This window comes from Sturnus vulgaris, chromosome 14 (genome assembly GCF_052056855.1).
Source record: "Sturnus vulgaris isolate bStuVul1 chromosome 14, bStuVul1.hap1, whole genome shotgun sequence".
Taxonomy (NCBI): Eukaryota; Metazoa; Chordata; class Aves; order Passeriformes; family Sturnidae; genus Sturnus; species Sturnus vulgaris.
In genome coordinates this window covers 15,241,209-15,268,116 of record NC_142256.1, presented here as the reverse complement: position 1 = coordinate 15,268,116, position 26,908 = coordinate 15,241,209, and the positions used below count along the sequence as shown (strand labels likewise).

The 26,908-nt window shown below is 37.8% G+C and overlaps 1 protein-coding gene across 4 annotated transcripts in view; it reads left to right on the top strand.

Annotated features, from left to right (window-relative positions):
• Window positions 1-26,908, top strand: part of TENM1 (teneurin transmembrane protein 1) — a 318,181-nt gene that overhangs the window by 168,324 nt on the left and 122,949 nt on the right. For 3 of the 4 annotated variants that reach the window (XM_088173259.1, XM_014886212.2, XM_088173257.1), the window contains 7 exons: window positions 1,831-2,069; window positions 11,743-11,895; window positions 16,990-17,189; window positions 18,596-18,806; window positions 22,060-22,161; window positions 23,136-23,330; window positions 26,217-26,417. In XM_088173259.1, coding sequence (XP_088029385.1) covers window positions 1,831-2,069; window positions 11,743-11,895; window positions 16,990-17,189; window positions 18,596-18,806; window positions 22,060-22,161; window positions 23,136-23,330; window positions 26,217-26,417 — 1,301 coding nt within the window. The remainder of the gene's footprint in view (window positions 1-1,830; window positions 2,070-11,742; window positions 11,896-16,989; window positions 17,190-18,595; window positions 18,807-22,059; window positions 22,162-23,135; window positions 23,331-26,216; window positions 26,418-26,908) is intronic. The other variant, XM_088173258.1, reaches the window with a different exon arrangement.

The following is a 26,908-nucleotide window of genomic DNA, read 5'->3' as shown; positions in this document are numbered from 1 at the left end:
AATTTATTATTTTACTATATATTAGTTTATAAGTTTTGAACTAAAATAGAGGTAACATTACAATATGGAGAGCTATGCTGTCTTTCTGATGTGTGTATCTACAGCTGTGGAAGTCAGTGGGACAGAAAACTAGAATTTGTTGTCTGATGCACTGCCAGGATGCTGTACTCAGTCAGGGTCAGATGTCCAGTTTTTTCTGAGTGCAGCTCATTTGGGTAATAATCACAAAGCAAAAGTAACTAATACTCAAATTTCATTCTTGTGGTTTATTCATAAGACTCCTGATACACAGGCCCTGTAAACTGCAGTGCAAGCTAACCTGTATTCTCATTTGCTTTCTGTTTTATGTAACTAAAGGGCTCTTTAAAAGATAAAACTGCTCTGTAATACCTTTTTATTTTATATAATCTGGCATTTTGAAAACCGTAACCTTTCTTTTAAAATCTTATAATGGAAATATATAATACCATACTCATTACACCATTTTAGCAATTACCATTTCAGGAACATGTGTTTACAATATTCTTAAAGTCAAATGTCACAGTATAACAATGTTTCCTACTGTTGAGTGTTTGATCGTGCATACATCCCGCTGTGTATTGTCAAAGAAATTCTCCCAGCATGGATTGATTGATCCATATACGCATTCAAAAACTCGTCTTGTGCCTTGCCAAAGCTGTAGAGGCACATTTGCCATTGGGAAGGTTCTGGACCATGTCACTTGCTTTCTTAGCTTGAGATGGAGGAACAACACCAAGATGCTCTAAATTCCTTTAGGTGCATGCTGTAGCATGAGTTTCAGAGGTGCACCTGTCAGAAAAGAGAGCGCTGAAGAAGCTTACTCCCTTAGATAAAAAAAAGCAAGAAGGACCAAAAAAACCTGGTGTTTCTTTGTGGTTAGTGTGCCCTGAACTAGCTCTTTTTTCACAATTTCTGAGCACATATCATGGTAAGTTATTGTTTAACATTAAATAAACTTTCCTAAATTCTCTTGGAGACACTTGCCAGTCCTGAAAAAACATCCCTCCTATAAAGAATTACTCTATACTTCTGCACCAGAGCCTGTTCTGCAAGGCACATTTTTGTACCTTATTTTTTGTGCTAATATAAATCTTTGCTATTTTTTCTGAAGGCAATCAGTCCTGCTAAGTAGGCTGAAATAGGTCTCCAAATGAATTCTTTCTTAGTGTGTTTGAGAATCACTGCAGTAGGCAAAAGCATTTGAAGAAAAACTACTCTCAAAATAGCGCAATTAAGAAGAGTAAAGAAATTGTGCTCCCCTGTATAGTAACTACAGTTCTTCAGAATGGATTAGCCTTGTAAATCAGGTGACTAAGTAGTCAGTTGGTTTTTTGTTTTTTTTAATTTCCTATATTCCATGGTAAAAAATAAATGTTCACAATGACACTGGCTTTAGTATTTTTTGGGTACTCCAGTGAATAAACCTGGTAGGTGTGGATGGAGGGGATACTGCCAGTAACAGTTCCCACGTCTCTGTCACATCTGTGTAAAGGCACGCAGAGGCTGCTCATCTTGGAGGATCCCAGTACTGAGAAACAACCTTCCATCAGCATTACTCTAAACATGGGGAAATTAGCTCAGAATTTATTTATGGTGTGTTGTGTCACTAAAACATTGCTGGACATCTTGTGGTGTGGTTAAAAAACTTGTGGAGGGTATTCAAATACACATTTTCCTGTCTTTGATATTTTCTGTGGCTATATGCAGTATTTACTCTTCAGTGCTTACTATACAGTGCTTATATAGTTCCTTTTGCTTTTTGCATCACAGAGTGGTTTTACAACATCATTCTTTGTCTTCTCTTTGTAGGCATTTCCTGTTTAAACATGGATCTGGGTCTTCAGCTATCTTCAGTGCAGCCAGTCAGAATTATCCCTTAACATCCAATACTGTTTACTCTCCACCTCCTAGGCCTCTTCCTAGAAGTACCTTTTCCAGATCTGCCTTCACTTTTAACAAACCTTACAGGTGTTGCAACTGGAAGTGCACAGCTCTGAGTGCCACTGCTATCACAGTGACCCTGGCACTGTTGCTCGCCTATGTTATCGGTAAGCCCTGATCCTTTCCTCTGCTGAATTATTCTTCTGCCTCCTCTGCTCTGTCTTCTTGCTTGCATTACACTAAAATAAATCATGTTTTACTAATAATATTTGTCATTGGTGCTTTTTAAATCCTGGCAGACAAAACACTGGTTTGGCTAAAGGTTGAACATAGAATTCTCATTAACTTTCTAACTCTGTTAACCTTGATGTTGCCTAACAGAGAAATATTATTCAAGATTACATGTTTATACTAGCAGAAGGCTCCTACTGATTTTAATTACTGTGATATTTTCTTAAATGCTTGATTCTCATATTATGCCTTACAACATTGTTGCTCTTAAGGAATTATTTGGAAAGACTGGTAATGTTTAATTGTGTTTTCCCTTGCTACCCATAGTAAATTTCTTCAGTCACATCACCATTTAGATCTTACACGATTTTCTTCCTAATTGTTAAATCATTTGCTAGAATGACAACTAGCTCTAAAAATAATTTTATACTATGTTGTCTTAAGATAGACTTTGTTATCCTTTTATTGAATTTATGTTTAAAAAATGAGTAACATGGTACCAACTTCGCCGTTTTGTTAGCAAAATACATTGGACAGGTTTATCAGAGTAGCCAGAAAGGCTTCCTTCGATATGGAGTTTGTTCTTGTGTTTTTCTTTGGAGGACAGGTTGGAGATGGCTTGAAGTCAATGTGGTTACAAACATATTAGGAGAGCAATTCTTTGTGATTTCCTACATAACATTTAGCCTGAACTTTAATTATTGCATTGGATTTTCCATCTTAATTGAAAATATTAAAGAGCATTCTGTGTGTAGAATTTAAGAATGTGACTGTGGCTTCTGTAAACATAGGGAAATCTAATTAATTTTTGCCATCTCACACACACTCTTAGAGTGTTGTTTTAGATGACAGTTCAGAGGTGGCAGGAACCTGAGTATTCCTGATACCCTGTAGCTTGAATGGGAATAATTTCAGGTTTGCCTGAAAGAGTGCAATTCATACTTGGTAAAACTTGACAGAGATACGAATACAGATACCACCAGACTGGTAAATGGCCAGTGATTTTCTATACTCTCTGAATAAATGTGTCTACAGTGAAAATTATTAAAATTTCAATTATTTCTTGTTTCCCGCTGAAGTTTTCTTTGGTTCCATAGTGAAAAAGCTTTGGTTATTGTCAGCAAGATGCTCATCAGGAGGGATTTTTTCCTAACATCCTCACCTAATGCATATGGGAAAGCAGATTTGAGCATTTCTGGTGCATGATGATTTGAAAGCACCTGAGGATCTCGTAAGCTCCATTAATTGCAGATTTACATAACAGCTGGCGAGCATATGCCCTCAGTTAGGACTGGCTCTATCATTTTTGCAGCCTCATCTGTTTGCTACACATTTTATCCCACCCACTCCATTTAGATTTTTATCTGGATGAAGCACTGTCTCTTTCATCCCTGTTTAGATTTCAGTCTGCTACTGAAATTTCTGTAACTTTCTAGGGATATACTGGTATATGTCATCAGCCTGAGAAGGCTGGAAGCACTCCTTGTCACCGTGAATTAAAGATCTCTGTGTGACTCTCCTGTAGATGTGTCTGTTTGTCATACCTTGGTAGCACAAGGGTGTAGCATGTTTTCTTTAGTTAAGCAGAAGCAGGTGAAATGGAGATGTCTTTTCCTTTTATAAATTATTACTATTTCTACTTATGTTTTCAGTGGAAAAAAATATCAACTTTTGAACCAGCAGTTCTAATTCAGAAAAAATTTCAGGATGCCGTTATTTGTTCTTGGTTTCCCCAGAGATCTTTGAATTGCATAAGCTTTCCTGCAGATTCAGGTAGCATTAGTTAGCTTTTTCCAAGTGAATATTCCTTATGCCCATCTCTGGTTGGTTAAATATTTAAATAAGTTTACGGTCTCTTCTTATGACTCAGATACCTCAGTTCTTTCCCTTTTGCTAGGTTTGAATCATAGCATATAAACTGTTTTCAGAGTTCACTGGCTCTGTAGGGTTGCACATTTGCATATGTTTTCACATCAAAAATTTAAATTTGCATGTTACGAGCAGTTGAATATAGAACTTTTCTTCAAGTCAGAGGAAGCTGTATCTGAGCAATCACATGGGCCCACATTGTAAAACAAAACTCATTTTAATATCAGGACCAAACTTAACCTGTGATCAGCTCAGCAGTTTTTACTGGAAAAATAAGGGAGACTTTTAAAAGGCAAAATTGTTTGCATCGTTGTATTTTTTGGCATAGCCTACATTAACTTACCATAAGCTACAATTTCAGGCCAAATGAATGTTGATCAAAATTTAACATCAGTCTTTTTCTTCTCACAATCTAAGAACTCAAATGTTCAAGTATTTTTCACTGCCATTTAATACTTGTGCTACCTGTTAACTTTTAAAAGACACTAAAATCTGAGCCTCAAGTCAGAACAAAGTCTTAGACATGAAGCTTTTTCCAGATCAAAATTTACAAGTGGCTCTTACATTTGTAATGAACTGAGACCTGTGCCAGAGTGCTCTAATCTGTGATTTCTTTTCAATCAAAAGGTAAACTAGAAAAATGTTTTTGTTCTTTTATTTTTCAGCCTTTCCCTCTTATCAGTGAGACTCAGTAGCGAAGCTTTTACACAAGAACATGTAATTCTTCTGTATTTTCTCTCCTTTAAACTACTACTCAGTTTAAAAAAAATACTGTTTTTCCATTAATCCTCTTTTGGCCTATAATCACTGTGTTTACTATTTGGCCATTCTGAAATAAATTTGACTATTATATGGATAGTAAGGAAATTATAGAACACTATTGGTGGTTGTGTAACAGCAGATTTATTGAAAATATTTAGTGTATCAAGAAAAACACATATTTTCACTTCAACAGGAGTAATTTCTGTGAATAGGTTCTAAAGTCATAGTAGTCACTCCCAAAAAACCTTATTTCATAAAGTGCGTGTTTGGTCTTCAGACTGTTGGAGATGTAATTGTAAATATGTTGAATTATTTTCTATGGAAACGTCCTACATACTTTTATTTTTCATTTTCTGTTTTCCTATGTGTTGAGGAATGTAAATCTGAGGCACGGTTGTTGAATTTGCCCACAAAGTGGGCAGTGAGGCATATGAGCAGTTGGGACACACCTCAGGGATGTGATGTTGGTGCCTCTCACCAATGCATGGAGGGCTGCAATAGCTCCACCAGCAGTTCCTGGTCTGCTTGAGAGTCTTGCCAAAAAAATTAAGAGTAAATTAGGCAAATGCAAGAGATAGAATAAGAAATATAGTACTTCTTTTGGTTTTTTGCAGCACCCCATCATTTCCTTTAAGCCAAATACAGTGGGTGCTGTGGCTGCTCATTTAGTAGTTATTTTTAGCCCATTAGTGAGTAGGATTTTTCTTCCATGATACTTCACCATTTTATCAGCAGGTGATTAAGACTTGCAAATCACTGGTCCCATTGATCAAAGGTGCTGAACTCCTACTGTTCCTATTGATTTCAGCAGGGGATGCAATTGTTCAGTGCCTCTGAAAATTGCATCTCATGTTCTTGGATTTAACCATCCCTGACTATGAAATGACCATTTTATAAACAAATTAATTCACAAGTATGAATATGAAGTTGTCCCCATCCTTCATGATATTATCACTATGACTAGGCACTGGAGGTGGGTGTTGGGTCTTAAATTATATTCGCATGGAGGGTAAGGAAGTTAAAACCTCTGTGCTGCCTGACACTGTGACCTGTCATTTCTCACTCCATGTACGAGGGAGAGAAGTGATGTTTTCAACATTGGGAAAGGCCAGCCCAAATTTTAAGGACATATGTATCTCAGTGCATAGATTTATAACATTTGATTGCATTGCTATAGACAATGTATAACAGTAGCAAAAAGGAATTATGCAGAGAGGGATCAAGGGGAAAATATACTGCTGTACACGGAATAATATAATGGTAAAGGTAAACAGCGCTAGGGGTTTCAGGGTTATGCAAACGTTGTGATACAGCTGCATAACCCTGAAATGCCATTGAACTCCTTATTGGGAGAGCTCTCACTGTGACAGATACATCAGCATCTCTCAGCTGGGAATTGTGGTGCCTGCTCTCCTGGATCCTGGGTCTTACTGAGGAGCTTGATACTGTCACAAATCTCTTAAGTATTCAGGGAAGAAAAATTTACTCTTGCCCAAGACTAGGTTTTGTTTGTTCCTAAGTATAAAATATGACTCAGTAATGAAAAATGAAGCCATCATCCTTCTAGGAGGGGCGTATATTTGTATTTTCAGGTATAAAAATATGTTAGGTATAAAGAGACTTCGTGAGAAGGAGGAGAGTGCTGAAAGTTAAGATGGCTGTAACAAATATATGGAAGAAGTCCTTATTTCATTAAATGCCCCAGATTATCAAAACAATTTACTACTTTAATATGGATTTTTAAAAATATTCTGAAGACGGAATCAAATATTAAAAGCCTCAAATTCTGAAATCGTTTACAGCAGGATGAAATAGTATTTTATTTGTAAAATAAGCTTGCAGAAGATCACCTCTTCTAAAGGTCAGGATCAGAACTTTGGTTCTGGCTCATGTGTCCAGGTGTTTTTTTCATTTATTCACCTTTACTGGAACTGACACTGATGTGTCTTCACACCACAGTGAAATCGAGTTTTATGAGCAGAACCTGCTAGCAGTTACAGAAACAAATAATTTTCTGGCATTTAGAGCAGGTGCAGAAAGAGTAGTCAGCTGCTGATATGCATTCTATAACAGCCCTTCTGAAGTCTGGGCTTCCAGGAGATGATCTACTGAGATTCTGTAAAACAGCAGAGAAAACTAAACAGAAGCCTTTAGTGGAGGTCAGCAATTTGGAGGGGCTTCACAGTTGCAGGAATTTTGTCCTTTGAAGTTCATCTCGCAGGTAGTAAGTACTTACTGCACAGGACTTTCTTGATGTCTCCTCACTACTGAGTGTCTCTTTTGCACTGGAGCCAAGGCTCTTATTCACATTCTGCCAAACATGTAGCACCGGAGTTGACAAGCTGTGCTTACACAGAAGGTAGATAAGAATAAATTAAATTAGATCATTGGCTTCCTAGCAGATGGTGGGTTAATCCAGTTTACAAAGCAAGTTCTGAAAAAATTGCTTGTGTACTTGTGGATATTTACTTGAGTATGTAGTAGAATTGTGGGGACTGAGGTAGTCAGTCTGGAATTGTCAGTTTGTTTTGTGTAAATGTAAAACAAAATAAGTGATCTGGTCAGTTGCTTCAGAAGTAAAGACCCAAACTTTTGTTCTGAACACGGCCCTACTGGTTTCACGTACAGCAGTAATGTGAAGCAAAAACCTGGCTCTGAGTAGGGAGAATCCCTTAGGCAGCATAAGTTACACTCACTTTTCATCTCTTTGCTGAGAGATTCCGTGGAAGAAATTTATAGAAAGGTTAGATGATGTAGTCCTTTAATATTTCTTTTATGCAAGATACCTGTTTTATACTTAATATTTTTTTTTACCTAAGAAGCATAATAATTTAGCTAAGAAAAGCTCTGTACTATGACTAGGATTTTTTGTACTGGAGAGAGAGAGGTCATTTAAAATTATGCTGCACAACTCCACTGTATGGCCTGGGCAGAGTGGCTGAGGAAAAAAATTAGATTCATCGTAATCCTCTGGCATCCTCCAGTCTCTTCAAATCCACTGACTACAGACTCCTTCAAATTTAGCTTCTTCTGTAAAATCCATAATGCATGTTAGAAAAAGAAAAATCTCTCTCTACTTTTATGTTAGAATTTTATCAGAAACTTTGAATTTAAAAGGTCTATCTAATAAAATATAAATGAAATATAGGTATGGTAGTATTCATCGTGTAAGCCCTATCTCCCAACGTTATGTAAAAAGGGTCAAATTTTGCCTTCAGATCACCTCAGTGAAAGCAATCTACAATTCTGGTCATTGCAACATGCAACTCATAGATTGCACAGAGCAAAGTAATAATGTAATTATTGGCAGGGGATTATACTGGATGTTCAAGCAAGCCAAGAAAGAGTATCTTTTCAGATGAGTGCAGCTCCTCCCAGCAGGGAGAGTATAGCACTCAGCTGTCAGAGGACAGGTTTGGTTAGGCCAGCTGATGGAAGTTAGGGGCTGATGCTCCTGCTGACTCACCACAGCTCCTCCTAACAAAAGTGTGAATTTTGCCATCTGCCAGCTAAGAAGCTGTTTCATCTCCATTTGCCTGCCACTCCTTGGGTATTGCCTGAAACTGTAGCAGCTCAGCAGTGACTTTACACGCCCTACTAGTACCTGAAGTATTTTAGATGCTGCAAAATACAGGGTATGTGATTGCAGAAACTTTTTTTGAGTGCCAGATAGGCAGAGCTTTTGCTTCTGTAATGTAGTGTAGTCATCAAACTTCTAAGACTGTTCTGTGTGAACTTGAGCTACATCATACAATGCATCCTTAGTCCTAGTGGTGGGTTTCTTACTGTTAGTCAGCAGGCAGCCCCCAAGGGTGCTGCAGGCAAGGTCTTCAGAAGGTTGAAATCAGAGGAAAAGGCAGAGATGTTAATCAGAAAGTGAATCTCCCTCCTCCCAGCCCAGTGCTTAGACAGAGTGATGGTATCATCTCCTGTTTGTTCAGTGGAGTAGGATATTACACCTGGGCATTACACATGGGAAATACAACTGAGAGCCTTGCAAACGGGGAAATGACATTGTGGCCCACACTTGAATTGCATAGCGTTTTCTGTGCCCCTTTAGTAAAAGCCAGAAATCCACTAGCAAAAAATCAAAGGGAGAATAACTCAAAAGATAAGTTCTTTAGAGCTTTTTAATTAAATTCATTACATGCTTACTTATTTCTAAAGAGATTTGAGAGATAGAGATTTGAAAGTTTTATGTAATCTTATTTGGTGAAATAACTGTGTATTTAAAACATGCTGTACATATATTGTAGGAAAAAAGCTCCATAGGAATCTTGCATATCCTAGGTAAAATAAAAGTATCACAGAAAATTAAGAGGTTAGGGAGGATTCTATATCTGCTAAATAAATATCATTCCCTGTAGTTAACTTCTGAAAAAGGTATCTCTAGGAATTAATGCCTTCACTGGTGTTTGTAGTCTAGTTAGTCCCAGAGTGACACTTAGATCTGAAGGTAGTTTCTCAATAGCTATAATTAATGCAATGAAAATTTGAATGATTTTAAGATTGCAAGGCGATTGAGTTTGTGCAGTGTTACAAGTCATTCAGATCAGTTCACATAGATCTTATTTTCACAGCCATGTGCTTTGCTCTGCCCTCAGTTGTGCCCATTGTTTAGCACAAGTGCGGTGCCCCCTGTCACCTCCCAGGGATGAGACATCCGAGCCTGGCAGAGACTATCCTCTCTGCAACGTGGTTGGTGTTTCCAAGGAGGAAGCTGACTGTCAACGTAGATACAGATAATTTTGCAGCTTGCCAAGCTTTGGCAGGAGCTATAAAAACAATACTTCCCCAGCCTGGAGGAAGACAAAGCCAATAAAGAATTGGAATTGATGATATCAAGCACAGAGTGTGTAATGTGGCAAAGGCATGCACCAAGGAAAAGGTGCAGCACACATTCAGCCCCGGCTTTGTGATGTACCCTCTGCAGCATGTTCAGATGCTGTCCTAGGAAATTAATAGTAACAACAATGGGAATAGTGTCAGAAAGCAACTATATTATATTCAAGATTCTATAACCACTAAAAGCTTATTCTTGATGTGGGCCATTGTGTTTTGCTTCTAGTGATCTGTTTCAAGTGCTTATATAATTATTTACATTAGTATAAATGAAATGTGCATTCATTAGCTATCAGTCTCATTGAACTGTGTTCCCTTTTGTTGTTAATAACTCTTTAAATAATAATCATGTCCAGAGGCTCAAGCCAGGAGCAAGAGCACTTACTCTAGAGAAGTCAAGGCTGCTTTTTGTTGTATGTGGCAGTGATCTGTCTTGTGTTAAGAATCTCGAAACTCAAACCTTAACTCTCTGTGATCTGGATGACCCTTTTCAAAGTATTATTATGGTCCTTGATGATTTCAAGACCATACAATATGAAGCAATCCAGGCTTGAGATCTCACTACTGACACCAGGAAGCTTAAAAGTACATTTCTGATACCTCTTCTGGGGAGTGGGTATGTGCTGCCCAGTCTCCAGAGTCCAGATCTGATGAGTCAGTGGAGATGCAGTAAATTTCTCACAAATACTGTCACCTCACTGATTCAGTAGGAATGCTCTCATTTGCTTGATTTGGATTCATATATCTGTAGTTGGGTGACCTAGAGTGCACAGATCTAGAATTAATGGCTGTAGATTGGCAGCTTTGCATTTTTGTGGTAGTTTTCCCATACGCTTGACAGGAATCCATTCCAGGCTTGGGATTTTGTTGAATTTTTATAATTCACCTTTTCAGCATGCAAGGGAGACTTGAGACCAAACACATGGGAAATGCACTCCAAGTTTCCTGGTTGTATTGAGATATTTTCCTTGAAGTATGTACAAGTGCAGAATAAAACCATGTATTTTCTTAATGCAAGACCCATTCTGGATCACACTTTCTTCTCCTGGGAGTCTCTGAGTTTCCTACATGGTTCAGGAAGAGCAAATATATTGCCTTTTAGTCTCCCACTGTGGGTAGATCCTACTCAGTGCAAAATGCTGCATGTGGCTAAAGAGCTGCTGCTCAGGCTTTGCTCTTCATGTGACAATTTCAGCTCCTCAGTGGGAGTCATCCTCAATCCATATTTTAGTGGGTCATCAGTCCTCCCTGCTGAGTTACTTCAATGCTAAGGCAACCTCTTCCTTGGAATAATTTGCCCTTCTCAGTAAGACCTAAGTAATTGTCTAGACTAGCTGCAGTACTATCATGTTATACTAAAATAAGATCCTCTGTTGCTCTTTTCTCCAACCATCCTTCAAGGCCTCAGATCAGAAACAAAGAAGGGAAAGCAGAAAACATGAATGTCTCTGCAAGCAAGGTAGAATAGGCAGCCCCCGTGGATGGCAATAAAGATAGTTTTTAACTTCTTAAAATAATTATTTAGTAATTTTCCTTGTACAAACATAAATAACAACTATATTTCTATTAATTTGTGTTGTAAAATAATTGCGTATATTTTAAATGTAGAGCCAGCAATTTATCTGCAGTGCGATTCTAGAGTAAGTCTGGAGTCAATGTTTTTGCTATTGTTTAACCTAAATGAAATAGTTTCAGAGTGTAGTGGGCAGAGTTTCACTTTAAACTGGATGGGAAAGGTGAGAAGTTTTAGTTAGCATCATTGCTTTTGTCAACAAATTCTGAGATCTTTGACAGTCAAAAGCTGAGGGAAAACACTGATACAGCATTAGAATCTGTCCCATAATATTGAATTTATTCAACTGTTATTCTTTTAATTGCAAGTAATTCCATTAATTGCTGCAGAAATTCATCACCCTGACCTGGCTGAGCTCCAGAAGAAAGTGTGGAAACTAATTAAACATTGAGTTTTAAGGTAAAATGGTAAATTGCTCATTAGCCCGCTTGAAATTCTGATTTATTGCTAACAGAATAAAGTAATACTTGACTTTGCAGAAACGGGGTCATAGCATTCCTTCATAGTCTCACTGAAGGTGCTGTAGTTTAGACATCAATTAATTTGTCTTCATTTTTTTGCAGCAGTACACTTGTTTGGTTTAACCTGGCAACTACAGCCTGTGGAAGGGCAGCTCTATGAAAATGGAGTTAGCAAAGGAAATAAAGGAACAGAATCCATGGATACTACTTACTCGCCAATTGGAGGAAAAGCTTCGGATAAAACAGAAAAAAAAGGTATGTGTAAATGAGAAGCCAGACAGAGGGTGAATAGTTAAACATTACTGCTGTTCAGATCCTGTATTTCATACATTTTGACAGTATTTTGAGGCCAGGTTCTATCTTCTTCAGTATAATTTTAAAACAGATAAAAAAACCATAACCAGAGAGGTTCCTTTAGCAGAACTCACTGAAATTAGCAACCAGCCCATTAGAAAAGGAAGGGTCGGTAGCACAGTGAGAGAAGAGATGAGAGTGCTTTTTGCCTCGTCCCCTCTTGTGCAGAGGGCTTGACGCTGTCTTGCAGACCTAAGTCAGTCTCAGGCAAAGGGAACCTCTTTGTATTGACAGGTCAGAATGTGCAGAATAGTGGAAATCTTAACGCTTTTCAAGGCATCCAGTCCTTGAAGGCATAAGCTAAAATACAGCATCCTGTCACATCCCGGCTGACCCAGTCACAGTGAATCAGCTCCCGGGAATCTACCACGGCTTCACAAAAACGCCTGAGCCAGGCTGGCAGCTCCCTGCTGCCAGGGGCACAGCCCTGCTCTGCCCTCCCACCTCCCTCTGCAGCTCACTGTGTCCCTGTGCCCACTGCAGGGATTGTCTCCTGCACAGCCCAGCCACCTCATTCCTCCATGGCAGCAGAAATGGCTTTGTTAAAGAATGCAAATTATCTTCTGCCAAGGAAGTGGCTGAACCAAACCTCTTGAAGTGCCAGAGCTAGGATAGGAAAGGAGTGGGCCGTGCAGCCAGGGTGTGAAACAGAGAAGGAACTGTCCAAAATGTGCAATTCCTTGCTCTCCTTCCTGTGATTTAATGTTGTTAGATCACCTGCTCCAGTATTAGTCACATGCTCTGGTCTATGCTTCCCATTGACCACCATGACAATGCTTTCTGACCATAAAAAGCAAATGGTCTTCCCTTTTTTTTTTTTTTTATGGTACTCAGACAAATGGATGAATCAGATCAGATCAAAGTGAATGGGAATGGAATATGAAACCTAATCTTTCCAGTTGTTAGGAGGAAAGTAAAATTGTATTGGCAGCTCTGCAGTGATAGGAGACTTCCAGAGCTTTCAAATTTTAGAGCAGAGCAGGGATCTGATTTTGTGTGCTCTGTGTAAGATCCATAGCTGAAAATAGGCAACAAAGTAGAACATTGTTGTACCAGTCCCTCCAGGAGGAAGATTGCACTGCACATCAATAATCTTGCAAATCAGTGTGGCACAACTGGATAGAGATCATATTAGATAAATGAACAACAGAAATGCATGTAAAGAGACAGTGATGTTGTTTTCCATAAATTCATCCTTTAGAATAGATTTGTAGTTAGTTGCAGAAAATGTTTTATACACTTTTGTATTTTTGTCCTGGTGCACCATGGAAAATATCTCAAACAGTTCTCCTCAACTGCATTAAATCACTTTGTCAATGTATTACAGATTTAATAAAAGCTTTCCCAATGCATTTGGCTTCCAAATAAGGATGTATAGAAAAAAACATCCAAAACATCAAAAATCTTAAAAAATTAGATGGTTGGAAAAAGAGAAAAGAATATGCAAGTCAATAAAGACTCGGTGTAGTAGGTAAAAATGCAAACCGCCTGCCTTGCCCCTAGGAATTCCAGTTTTTAGTGTAGCTACACAACTCCCCCACAAACCTAAAGAACAGGGTCCTGTGAAAGCAGAGCCATTTCACTGAGGGCTTATCCAGCAGTTTCAGAGGTTAGTAATGAACAGACCTACATTGTTATCTCACTTGTCCCCTTTCACCTTTTGGGGCTAACATGTAATCCAGAGTTTAAGATAGCAAGGAGTATACACTTGGGAAAACACAAGAAAAATCATGTGGCATTAGTGCATGCATAATCTGACTCTGGCTAGTCTTTGCTCATTTTCTTTCTTTCCATCACTTTTAATATATATCAGTAATTTTATTCCCAGTCCTCATAACAAATTCTCCATCTAAAAGCAGCTAGAAGTGATGAAAAGGAGCATTTGGAAGCAAGCAACTCCTTTCCCTACAGCAGGATACCACAGAAAGTTGATGCTTTGCTTGTAAACTTGAAACCTCTGATGTAATTTCACAGGGATAAATAACTGCTGTCGGATACTGTGACCTCACATTTTCCCAACTCAATGCAGAAGCACAGAATGCTTTTCCAGACTTTGAAAGCATATCTGTTAAAACTAATCTTTTTAATGAAAATCGAGTTTATAAACCAGCAAGTCGGATTTCTTCAAGAAGTCACTTTATAACACACTGACCCACAGCTATGAGTTAACATTTTAATATGTAGTAATGTGATTAAAAAGTCAGATATCCTATTGATGCTGGTATTTACCAGGGGAATACAAGGAAATTGATTGTTTCAGGATCAGTAATAATAAGCATATGGGTATATTCTTGTGGAGGTAATTGGCACCACACTGTTCAGAGTTTTTCTCTCTTGAAGCTAAGAGAAACCTGTGATTAGGAATCTGTACTCTGTTTTAGACTTCTGAGGAAACTGCTTTGAAAGCTTAGGGGAGAATTAATACCCTAACTGGAAAGATTGGGAGCTGTACAAAGAATTGAATATAGATAATGAAATGATACTTTGTCATACAAAAATGTTTTTACAACAAGAGTAGAATTATATTGCAGTGCTGTAATTTAAAAGCTTATTTTGGACTTTTTCAAGAAAGAGCAAGAAAGAACACAAGGATAGTCCGTGAGGACTGTGTGTTTTCAAGTGCCTTTTTTGTATAGCCAAATACCTGCTTAGTTCAACTAAACACAGAAACAAAGCTAAATTCTTTTTCTGTAAAGAAAGCAGAAAAGCTCAGTCAATATTAAAACATGCATTTCAGACATGACTCCTACAACAGCCTTTCTATGCTCTGTGGTTGTCTGAAAAATTAGCATTTGGAAGGTAAAGATTCTGCCACTGCATCCTATCAGCAGGGGTAGATAGCATGTGTATTTTCCTGTTTGCATTGTGAACAGCAGCATGCACTTCTTTCCCAGGGGAAGAGATATATATACATCTACGTGCATCTGGGGTTTTTTAAGCCTATGTTAAATTATTCCTAAAGCAAAGGTGTCTGCAGCCAAATGCAGAAAAACTCCCGAGGTACATCGCAACACTAATATGATATTTAGCATAATTTGATAATATCAATTAGTGAGAATTCACCCAGACTGAAGACATAACACTTTTTCTTTTCAACAAGGAAACAGACTTTCTCACTCCAAAATGTAAGAAGTATTTACTGTATGTTGAAGACCTTGAACACAGACCAGTAATGCCTTTAACTTCAGAAATGATACTGTATCCTTGACTCTTTACTTAGTGCTCTACTGTCTTGTAATTGAATCATATTAATTACCATGTGTCAATATCATCAAAAAATACCATAGTGTTTTACTTAACCCAGGGTAATTGCTTGCAAAGAATCATTAAGATTTAATATCTCTAGAGTATTGGAAATAAGGAAGAAGGTTTTTAAATTTACATAAGCCAAGTAGGATTTTTATGGGTTGGAGTAGAAAGGGATCCACTTTCATTGTACAGCAGAGAAAGTTTAATTCTCTTTCCAAAATTCAAGATATTTTCTGTGAAGCAAATTGGGCAGAAGTAGTCTCACTTTGAACATTGTTCAAGTAGCAATTTGGAAATAGTTTAACTCATAAACTAAGTAAGTGGTGTCGTTTTTGAATACCGGATTACAAGTTTCTACTCTAAAAATAGATGTATTTACATGGTGGGGTGTGATAAGTTAGCCCCTTGTTCTTCCTGTGGGTTTGGTGACACAAAGCAGCTGTAAAGCTGGAAGATCTGGTACCCTGAGAATCGCTCCTGCCTTGTAAATTAAATCTCTATTCATTAAGAATGCTAAGTACTTCCTACGCTAGTTAAAGCCTATGTAAGGTCCCACTGAGGGTCTTTGTTATTAACACACTCAGGCAAAAGCTGGCCCTAGCTTTGCTACTGCTGTTTTCATTTCCATAAATCAGGGGTGATTTATTAAATATCACATACATTATGTTGGATTAGATATTTGTATGCATTTATTGTAAAAGATGAGGCTCCAGTCACTTTGCTCCTGGTTATTTTTCATTGTGGTTCTGGAATGAAATGTGACATAGATGGGTATGGCTGCTGAATTCAGTCTTGACTTGTCCTCTAATGCTATGCACTATCCTGCTTTTACTCTATTTCAGAGAATGGAAATGTCAATAGAGTTTTACAAACCTTTCAATGGAATTAGCTCAAATGCGAGGGTCTGTGATTTGCAGCATGTCACAATGCTGATCCCAGACAGGCAGTAAAAAACATAAAGATAGTGATATAAGCCAGCAAAGCAAGCCAGCTCCAGTTTAGCTTGGCAAAGTCTTCCTTATGCATTCCATTTCCCTTTCTGTTTCAGTGCTCTCACACCCACGTGTGAAGTTACACATTGTAGATATCTGCAAATTTATTGTTCGGCATTATGAAATTATGCCAGTTTTGTCTTCAGTGCCTTTCCCTGTCCTCATGCCCCTGTTAGGCTTTCATGAAGAAAGACCAAGCCAGAACAGATGTTATTTCTTCAGGACCAGATTAACACTACCATAATAAAACCATTAGGAATGGTGATTAATAGAAATCTGGGCTTTGGACAAGGCCTCTGAACTACCAGGTTTGATGGGTTTTCTGTCCTCGCTGGGGTCCATTTGTGTAGCTTCTGCAATGCCCCTTCCACAGCAGTCTGAAATACGTGCCAGAGGAAGAATTTCCCACTGTCCTCACTCTGTATTTGCAGTTGAATGTGTTTTGTTTGCATAGTTGATTTGCAAAGACCGCAGTTTACACAGCAGCAGTTCCACCTTTTCATAATCAGTAAAGTGTTATAAGATTTCCAGCAAAAATAATTACAAAAATACTGCATGACAAGTGTTGTTGGAAATATGTTGTACATGTTTGTTTGTGTTTTCCAACTTGTTGAATAAGAAAATGCAGTTATCAGTGTTAGAAGTTGCTTTTTGTATATTCCAATATATCTAAGGCAGATTTATAGCTTGTAAACTTCTCTCTTCAACCACTGTCAATACTCAACTGACTAATTGTTTGTTTCCGGAAAATTAGTGTTTCAGAAGGGCCGGGCCATAGACACAGGAGAAGTAGAGATTGGAGCACAGGTTATGCAGACCATCCCACCTGGTTTGTTCTGGCGCTTCCAAATTACCATACATCACCCCGTGTACCTGAAATTTAACATTTCACTGGCGAAGGACTCTCTGCTGGGAATTTATGGCAGAAGAAACATCCCACCTACTCACACTCAGGTAATTGGAAATGATCCTGATTCTATCACATTTATATTTTCAAACAGCAGTGGACGGGATGGGAGTGTTCACAACACACTTTCAAAGCAGAGAGGGAGGAAGGGACTGGCTGTAACCGCAGTCTGGTTATCCTTTTCTTCTACTGAGCCCTAGCAATACTTCAAACCATGCTCTCTCAGAGGAAGGGACAGTGTCATAACAGACAGGTGAGCAGCTGTGACCTCAGAGATGCGACTGTCAGGGAGGCTGAACAGGTACACACTGTCCTGCTGCATAGATCCAGCATATTCTGTGCAAGAGATGAAATTCCAGTTCACTTGAAAATGCTTTAATTTTTTTATGATTCCCTTAAAAGAAACCGATTGTACACTCAGTATAAAGAGTTAATAGAAAAGAAAAATGCTATCTCAGGTTTCTAAGATCAAAATTATTTTTGAATGCTTACTCCTGGGGGTTTTGCAAGAGAAAACCTAGCTAAGCAGTCATATGCAATATTGCTGGTCACATTCAGATTTTTTTGTTTAGGCTTAATGTATTTGGCATATGAAGTTGTCATTTCTATGGATAATAAATTTTTCATCTTTCTTTATAGCAGGATCACACTCCACAGAGTGTGATAAACATATATAGAATCATAGATTGTTTATAATGTACCACTGGAGATCATCTACTCTATCCTCAAGAATTTTTTACTAGAGTTTTGATACTAGAAATAAGCACTTTCAGTGCTTGTCACTGGATCTTCAATTGAGCTGACAATGAGCTTTACTGAAAATCAGAATGCCTATAAAACCTAGAGAAATACATATATTTCTTGAACAGGGATTCATTAAAATCTCTGGTGCTTTGAAGTTGACAGACATTAAAATTGTCAGCATCCACCTGTTTAGGTATTAAGAGCTTTCCTGTAAAAATGCATACTTATTTGCATTACTAAAATTAAATATAAAGAAAAAGTATATTTAGGTTTTGATATCTGATAGTAATATTAAGGGGTGATGATTTAAAAATCTGGTATAGAACAATAGATTTGTAATCTGCTCTTGGCATTTGAGATGAATAGCTGCATAGCACAGGCACTGTATCTTGGGAATTTTGGAATTATTCCCATTAAAGAGATGTAATTTTTGGAGTAAATGTGCTGTATCTAGTGCAGCAAGTCTGATTTTACCCTGCCATACCAAACAGCTATGCCAGTTTTGATGCCACATTTCTGACCTCTGATAATGCTTTTTATATGTAAACTGAAGCTAGATTGACTGGGTTATGCAATTGCTGTCTACATTGGTGAGTACTTAGGCAATTCCTCTAAAGATTTCAACTGTTTATTCATGTTTGAAGGAGACATGCAGAGTAGATTCATGAATATTTGCTAGATGGTTAATTCTTGCTCATTATTATTTCAGTTTGATTTTGTAAAACTGATGGATGGAAAACAGTTAATTAAACAGGAACCAAAAAACTCAGAGGAGCCTCAGCAAGCTCCCAGGAACCTGATTTTAACTTCACTGCAAGAGACAGGTTTCATCGAGTACATGGATCAAGGAGCTTGGCATATGGCATTCTACAATGATGGAAAGAAAGTAGAGCAAGTGTTTGTACTAACTACAGCTATTGGTAAGAACACTCACAATGTAATTGTTATTCTGATTATTACTTTGCAAAGATGTATTTGATGTATTCCAGCACAAGTATTCTCTTAAATGTGTTTTATTTCAGCTTAGTTTAATTAACCACAGTGAAGCAACATCATGTTTAAGCCAATATTAGACAAATAGAAACATTTATATATTAAAGATGGATGTTACCAAATTAAGTGTGAAGTTTTCATGTGTTAAGATTTTTATATGATAACTTAAATGCTTGAATGATTTTTGGTGTTGTCTTTTTCCGAGTAAAAGAGATTATATCTGTGCTCTCTACTTAGGTGGGCTATAAATCCTACATAAATTATCCAGGCTTTAAGTTCTTATTTCCAGTATTTTAGTCAGTTGAAAGTTGGAAAATCTTTCGTGGATTTGTTTGTGAGTGTTGTTTGATGGATGGATGTTGTTGTTTTATGCAGTTACTGAAATGCACCATTTTGTTTGGAATACAAAGGACAAATACAGGAGGCAGTGTCCTGGTTGTGTATGAGTTTCCTCCTGCCTTTTTAACACGTATAGGTGGGCAAGTGTTTGCAGGTGTAGGTGTTGTGAGTGAGCAGTCCTCACACATAGGGCTTTTTTGGAATTTAAATATAGGTAAAGTGTTACACTGATGACAGTCTTGGTTTGCTGCAAGACTTTAACCACTATACCCTTTAGTTAACCTGTTTTACCATATGTTTAACAAGATGTCTTTACTAGTAATGGACGTGCCATCTGCTCTTCAGAACAAGTGGATGCTATTTTTACTTTGTGGTAAACACCGTGCAGAGTAGGACAGTATGATTCAAATATCAGTATTCTCAAGGACTTGCATAAAAGAAAAAAACTAGAAATTGAGACAGAGTTGTAACAACTGATTCTGGTCTAAAATTTCATATTTGCTCTGTTGAACCTCTGCAAGAAAATATGTCATTATTCGATTCCATCTGAGAAAATAAGATTCAAGCAATTTATGAAGCATCTCTGCAGATGTTCTACAAGGACCATAAAACCTGGCCAAACTCCAGCCCATTCCAGTATCCAAATTCCTGATCCCTTATTTATTTTTATTGTAAGACAGCAGAGTTTATAGAGGAGGGTTTAAAAAATATTTCATTTAGTAGCATAACTTCTACTCCTCCCCTTCCCCCCCACCCCCTCCAAAAATGAAATTTATTGCCAGACTTTAATTCATGTTGCAAGTGGTAAAAAAGTTGTCCATTCCTTCTCTGGCCAATAAGCAGAAGAGACTATGAAAGAGGGAAGTGTATGAGCCACAGTGCAGGCAGGAATCCTTGTATTTCATCTTCAAAATGGCTTCAAGAAGATATTTTTGGGAAAAAGTCTGTTCATGTTGCTGCAAGAATCTACTGCTGGTGCATTTGAAAATACTGCCAGCTATTATGTTTTCGTAACCTGTATAACTTCTTCTCCTAGTTTTCTGTGCATCTTAACTTGATTGTTTCTTTGGGGGTTTCCAAAAAAAAAATTTAAAAAAGTAATAATCCTTGAGGCATTCTTCTTGTTCTTACCTAGACTGGTCTAGAGTCATATTTGACATCTCTGAAACAAAGGAATGAGCCAGGACTAGACCAGAAACCCTGAGAACAGAGCAAGAGCTTGGATGCATCTCTACCAAATGCTCCTGTGAACCAGCCATGTCCCTCATCAGCATCTGTTAGATTGTATTTCAAGATGCTCCATATTAGTTATGTACAAAATCTATTATTTTCTGACACTTTACTGATTTTCTGATCAGACCTTCCCGAGGAGGATGAAATGAATGCAAAACATGGCATGCTTCATGTACTTCGATTAACTAAATAAAGGGCAGCCCAAACTGGACATGGCATTGAGGGGAAGTAACTTCTGAAACCATTCATTCTTCATTTCAGTCAGTATAGGGATTATTTGCCATGTGATTCTAGGAAAACTGAGAGAAGGCAGGCAAGTGCACACATGGAGCAATAGAAGAGTTGATAATGAACAGTAATATAAAAAATTAATAACGAGTAGCAGTCCTGTGAGAAAAACATCCTTCTAAAAATGAGCTTTTTTTTTAACTTCGAAACAAACATCTGTGTATATCTGGTTGTGGATATCTGATGAACAGATTCATATCAAATATCTGTTCTTTAGTATAAACTGATAGCCTGAAAAGAATGTATTCAAATAACCATAGGAGTTTTCAAGAGGAACCAGTCTTCATCTAAGCACCCATAATTAAGATCAAAGTACACTTATATCAGTTATTTTTATTAATTGTAGGATCTTCGGTTTCTTTTTCCTCAGTTATTTTGTGGGAAAGGCATCAAGTTTCCCATTTTCTTATAGCCAGAGGTACTTCAGCACATCTATTAGTGGATGTGGCCACTGGACAGTCCCAGTTTCCCTGGCTTCAGAGCCTCTCTCCCATCCAGCAAGGGCTGCAGAGCCCCTCAGTCCTGGAGCTGGTCTGACAGTGACCTACTCCACACAGGATCATCTTAGCTTGAATTTACTTCATATTCTTTACAGAAAATCCATATAAATCAGTGAATCCACTGCATTCCTGTAGGAAATACATGTGTAAATTGGAACCAGCTAATCCATGTAGAGATAGGAGCCTATCCTCAGATGTGTGAGGTTAAGTGGCTTAATACCCAAAGCTGTGTGATAAAACATGGGCAATTTTAAGATCAGAACTGAAGGTGGGTTTTTTTCCCTTCAAATCTAGTTCTTAGTTCTTTTTCACATTGAATTTCATTACTGTACAAAAGATTATTTTTTTTGTTTATCTGATTGTATAGAAGTGGAAATTCTGCCCTTCTCCAAGGGATTCAATTCACATGGTTCAAATGAACACGATAGAAGGCAATTTACTCTATAAACAGATTTCAAACAAATTACTTCAGCAAGAAAGAAAGTGTTTAAGGTGGACATTTTTCAGTAAATACTCAGGTTCCTGCAGTGCTTTTAATGGTAGTAAATTTTACATGAACACTTACTTTAAAAGCTTTTTGGTGTAATATAAATGATGCACCTGTTATCTCAAAGCTGTCAAGAAAAAATCTAATAAATATTTGTAAGCTTCTTGAACAGGAATTTTGTTTTATGCTCCCTATGAATGAAAATGGGTTTTTTACTGCTTCTGCACCTATTTGTATGTTGAGATGTGTCCTGCAGAGTGAGGTGAAGATGCCATTCATTTCGAATTCAAGCAATTTATGTTTTTCTTTGTGCACAATTGCCTGAATAAACAGAAATCCTGGATGACTGCTCAACTAATTGCAATGGGAATGGAGAATGTATCTCAGGCCACTGCCACTGCTTCCCAGGATTCCTTGGTCCTGATTGTGCAAAAGGTAATCTTATATTAACTGACCCATGGTGCATGACAGGGATCATGATTATGGTGTGTGAACTGCTGGGCTTGCGAAGATTCAAAGTGATTAAAGGAGATTAAATTCCTTTTTCCAGCCAGATGGCAGATACAGTACACATGTGGAAAGTTTCTTTATGCTGTACTTGGGTTAACACAGATCAACCACTTCTCCCTCCCTGACTTTCAAATTTAATAGGTTCCTCCACCCACCTTTGCATCCTGTCTGTAATTGTAAAATACATTTTTAATCGGTGTGCTGGCATAGATAATGTTTTCTGTTATTTAAAAGTGACAAACAGTTTCACTTTGGAGAAAATGTAAGTAAATTAAATTCTTCTGTGGTCTTAACTTGAATAGGGTGTAGATAAGAAACCTAAAGCAGCTTAGAGACAGTTTTCCAGCATTAAGGCAAAAAAACATGCTAAGTGAGCTTACTTCTGTTTCAGATATTTCTGCCAGTGTTATCCATTATCCTCTGCATGTGATGTCCAGAAGTTCTCATGTTTCCTCAATTGTAGGATTTATTTTTTTAAGACTCAATTGGCTCAGAAATTGATACTAGATTGGAAAAGCAAGCATACAGATCAGTAATGGCTACAATTTCAATGATATTATGTCTTCTTAGAATCAAAAAAGGCAGGATCTTGCTTCAGTTCACAGGAAAGAAATATTAATCTTACTGAAAATCAGGCATCCCTGCAAATTTTCTGCAGAGGCCAATCAAGGAGAGAGTTGGCTTTATCTTCTAAGATATCCCATGTCTGGTCAAAATTAAAGTGTACGAGAGAGGCAGACTGAGGAGAAAAGGACATTGTATTACTGTTAAAACCCTTAAACCAAATGAAGAATTGAGGAGCTAGAGTGGAAAAGCAATTTTATAGAACCATAAATGCAATAAATGTTAATCTATGTAAGTATGTAAATACATTTAAAAGGTCAATCTGCCTTCTTCAGATTCCTGTCCAGTGCTGTGCAGTGGAAATGGAGAATATGAGAAAGGTCACTGTGTGTGCCGAAATGGCTGGAAAGGACCAGAGTGTGATGTTCCAGAAGAGCAGTGTATTGATCCAACCTGCTTTGGCCATGGTACCTGCATCATGGGCGTCTGCATCTGTGTCCCTGGATACAAAGGAGAGATATGTGAGGAAGGTTTGTGAAGTTTCCTTTTCTGCAGTCAGGGGAGTTGATTTTTGTATTTAATTTCTACCTGTTTTAAGGTAGTCAAAAAGTCACAAAGAAGTAATCAGCTTTCTGTGAAGCAGAACTATTTTGCTCAAAACTACCTTTACTGTCTCACATCAAGTAAAGGTAGGAAATTTTCAAAGGTAAAGGTATTCCGGTCTTGGTAACAGTCCAGTGGACTGATCACATAAAGTTCGCATTTTTATTTGAAAAGATAAAATTATCTATTTTCATTTGGCCAAAAGCTCAGGGTAAGGCAGTCAGAAGATCATTTAAACAAAACATGATGTGGTAGTTCTCCAAAGCAATGAGATGATTGTAATCAGCTTTTCCCTTTTCCATTCTGTTACATCTTAGATTTTTCTGACAATATAAAGCCAAAAGGGCATCAAACAGGTTAGTTTACCAGAACATATTGTGTAATTCTGTTCTCATATATCATTTTTACTGAGAGCCTTTGCTCACAGCACTAAACTGGCATCCTTTAAGGCTTGGCTCAAAAAAAGTGGGAAATTCTTTGAGAAGAAGCTATTGTATTTTTCCTGGTTATGGTACTGATGTGTCTCTGCCTTCATCTATAAACAGAAGTAGTTGTTGTTTCCCTCAGCATGTCTGAGATAGCTCATCAGCTTTGACTTTCTTCCCTTGTGCATAGCCTCAGAAAGCAGAACTCTTCCTCGTGCTTTCCCTGATTTGATGATTTTTCACTAGTCTCCTTAGCCTGGAGCTACTTGACAGCATACTTTGTGCTTCCTGCTGTAGAGATTTTCAGTAATTCTTTTGAGAAGCACACACAGGAGGCTTTTTATGTTGCTTGAATTCTCTAGTCAGAAAAATGTCCTGGATGAATTTGATAGATTTGACATACCTGGAATGGTTTTTAAAGGGAGGATCAAGAGAATGCTTCTGACATAGTCAATTGTTGGTAGTTTCAGAAACCAAGAAAACCCAAATGGGAAAAAGCAAGTAATACACAGATTTCCTCAGCGAGGCCATGATGCTGAACAAGCCTGTAGCTGGTGAGAGGCTGACTGCTGTTTTTAGTTGCTTTGTTTCTTGTCATGATTAGATCCTGCAAAATGGTTGGGGGAAAAAATGACATAAATGCACTCAAACAGATATCGAAACCGAGAGTGGAGAAACATTAGATTTTTATAGTAAGAAACTTATTTAAATTTTAAAAAACCCATGAAATTATGTAGAAATGCAGAAATATGGGGTGGATTAAACAAACCTATGTAACCAAGTACGTTGGGCTTTTATTGTAACAGTATGTCCTTGACATGACTGTTCATTTTGTATTGTAAAACATAACTTGTGCAGTAGTTAGGGAATTCTGTCAGGAATTAAGATTATTTTATTGCATGTAAGCAAGATTTAGTCTTACAGCAGTGCTGTTAACAGACATAGCAACAGATGTACTATCCAGGGAGCACCAGTAATTGCATGTATTCATTATTATGGGGGTCCTTTGAATTTGTCCTGCCAGATTATCATTCCTAAAAAAGATTCACTCAATTTCAAAATATCAGCAAAATAAAGAGGATGAAAGAAAATTGCTGTGTCTTTTTGTCCTATGCTTAGCAACATGTGCATTGTCCAGAAACACTGATTCCCTCTCTAAGAATTACACTGTGCTGTGCACAAGCTTGGAAGGCTGAAAAAGATACAAAATAAATCCAGAAATAAGATGTTGAATTGGTGGCAAAGCAGTTCAAAAGATAAAACTCTACTTCTTTATTTTTAGGTTGAAAGGTCCTGTAAACTGGAGGCCATTAATTTCTATGTCTGAAGTATTTAACAGAAAACATTTCTTCATTCCCATAGCACAGGACACTGTTTGTTAAGTTTACAGTTTAATTATTAAAACAGTACTTGTGCTGATACTTGAGAAATACATAGCAGAACTGTCACAGTGTCTCTTTAACATCAGTCTGAAGCATGATATAACATAAATAGGCTTCTGGCTAATTGTTTCCCATGCTCACACCCCACAGATCCTTCAGCTCCGCAGTCTTCCTGCAGCCTCCAGGGAAGGCTGGCTGCTTCCTGCTTAAAACCTGTCTTGTTAAAGCTGTGCTGGGGCTTTGTGAAAGAATATGCTGCTCATACAGCACTAACCAGCTGATATAAATTCCTCTACAGAGCTCCTGAATTTTTCACTAGGAATAGTTTATTCCAAATTGAGAACAAACTTAGTTCTTTGTTTGCGAATTTTTCATCAGTCCATTATGACTTTTAAGAAGCTGTTCATTACCTGCAATTGCCCAGCACATATATTTTATGTATATGAGAATTTTTTATTTTTTTTTACAGCAAGCATTGAGTCAGAGATTCACTATTTAGTCTTAGTGGATAACCTTTCTTTCATAGCAAATTTTCAGCTATAGAGATAGCTTTTCACAGGAAGGTGAAAAAATAAATCTTCCTTTTCCCAGATGTAAGTAAAACACAGTGCACAAATACCCAAATGGAAATAGAAAGCACAATTACAGAAATAACCCTTAATTCCTCCAGTTTTTTCCCAGCCCTACTGCTGAAGCACAGACTTCACCAACTTAGACCAATAGATCTGTCCTGGGAAACTGTGTTTTAAAAATAAGACAAAATCCATGTCAAGAGATTCATATGGCCTCTAACAGTCTACGTGCTTGCTTTTTTTACTGTTTTCGACTTATCCTTTTGCACAGATGTTAACAGACTGGTTTTGCCTTGTGTTTGTAAACATTGTTTCAGTTAGGTATTTGTACAAAAAAATTATCAAATTAATCTAAATCCATGATGTATTTCCCTAGTAAATAACTGTAAAGGTATGAATTTTGTGCTCTAAGTTGTATATTCTCTGGTTTCCAGAGGACTGCCTGGATCCAATGTGCTCTGGCCATGGTGTGTGTGTCCAAGGGGAATGTCACTGCTCCACAGGCTGGGGCGGGGTGAACTGTGAGTCTGCGCTGCCCGTGTGCCAGGAGCAGTGCTCAGGACACGGCACCTTCCTCCTGGACACGGGACTCTGCAGCTGTGAGCCACAGTGGACGGGCCCAGACTGTTCCACAGGTATGGTGGAGACTGCTTTATCAGCATTGCCTGTGCTTTATGCTGGAGTCATGAAAGAAAGTAGTTGCTGTTACCGTGCTAATAGGAATTTAAGAAACAAGATTGGGATGAACCATGAGTACTGTGGCATGGCACTTCATGAGCTTGTCAGCAACTGGCTTTCAGTTGCCACAGATAAGAAATGGATTTTGTCTGTGGCAAGAATTTTTCTGCCTGGTGGTGTGACATTGAGACCAGTAGTCCTGCAAGAGGACAGATGCCTCCTGGCATGCACTGGAGGCAAGTATGACTCTCACCTGAGCTGATGAGCACCTGTCAGGCTCATGCAGTCAGGGAATCCACAGTTCTGAGAGAGACTGGGAAGATATATTAAAAAAAACATAAAATCCAAACACAATGACTGATGAGTAAGAAAGCTCTGTCCAAAAAATCTTAAAACAAAAAAGACCATAATTCTCACACGCTGGGATAAAAATTCTCTTCCTCCTTAG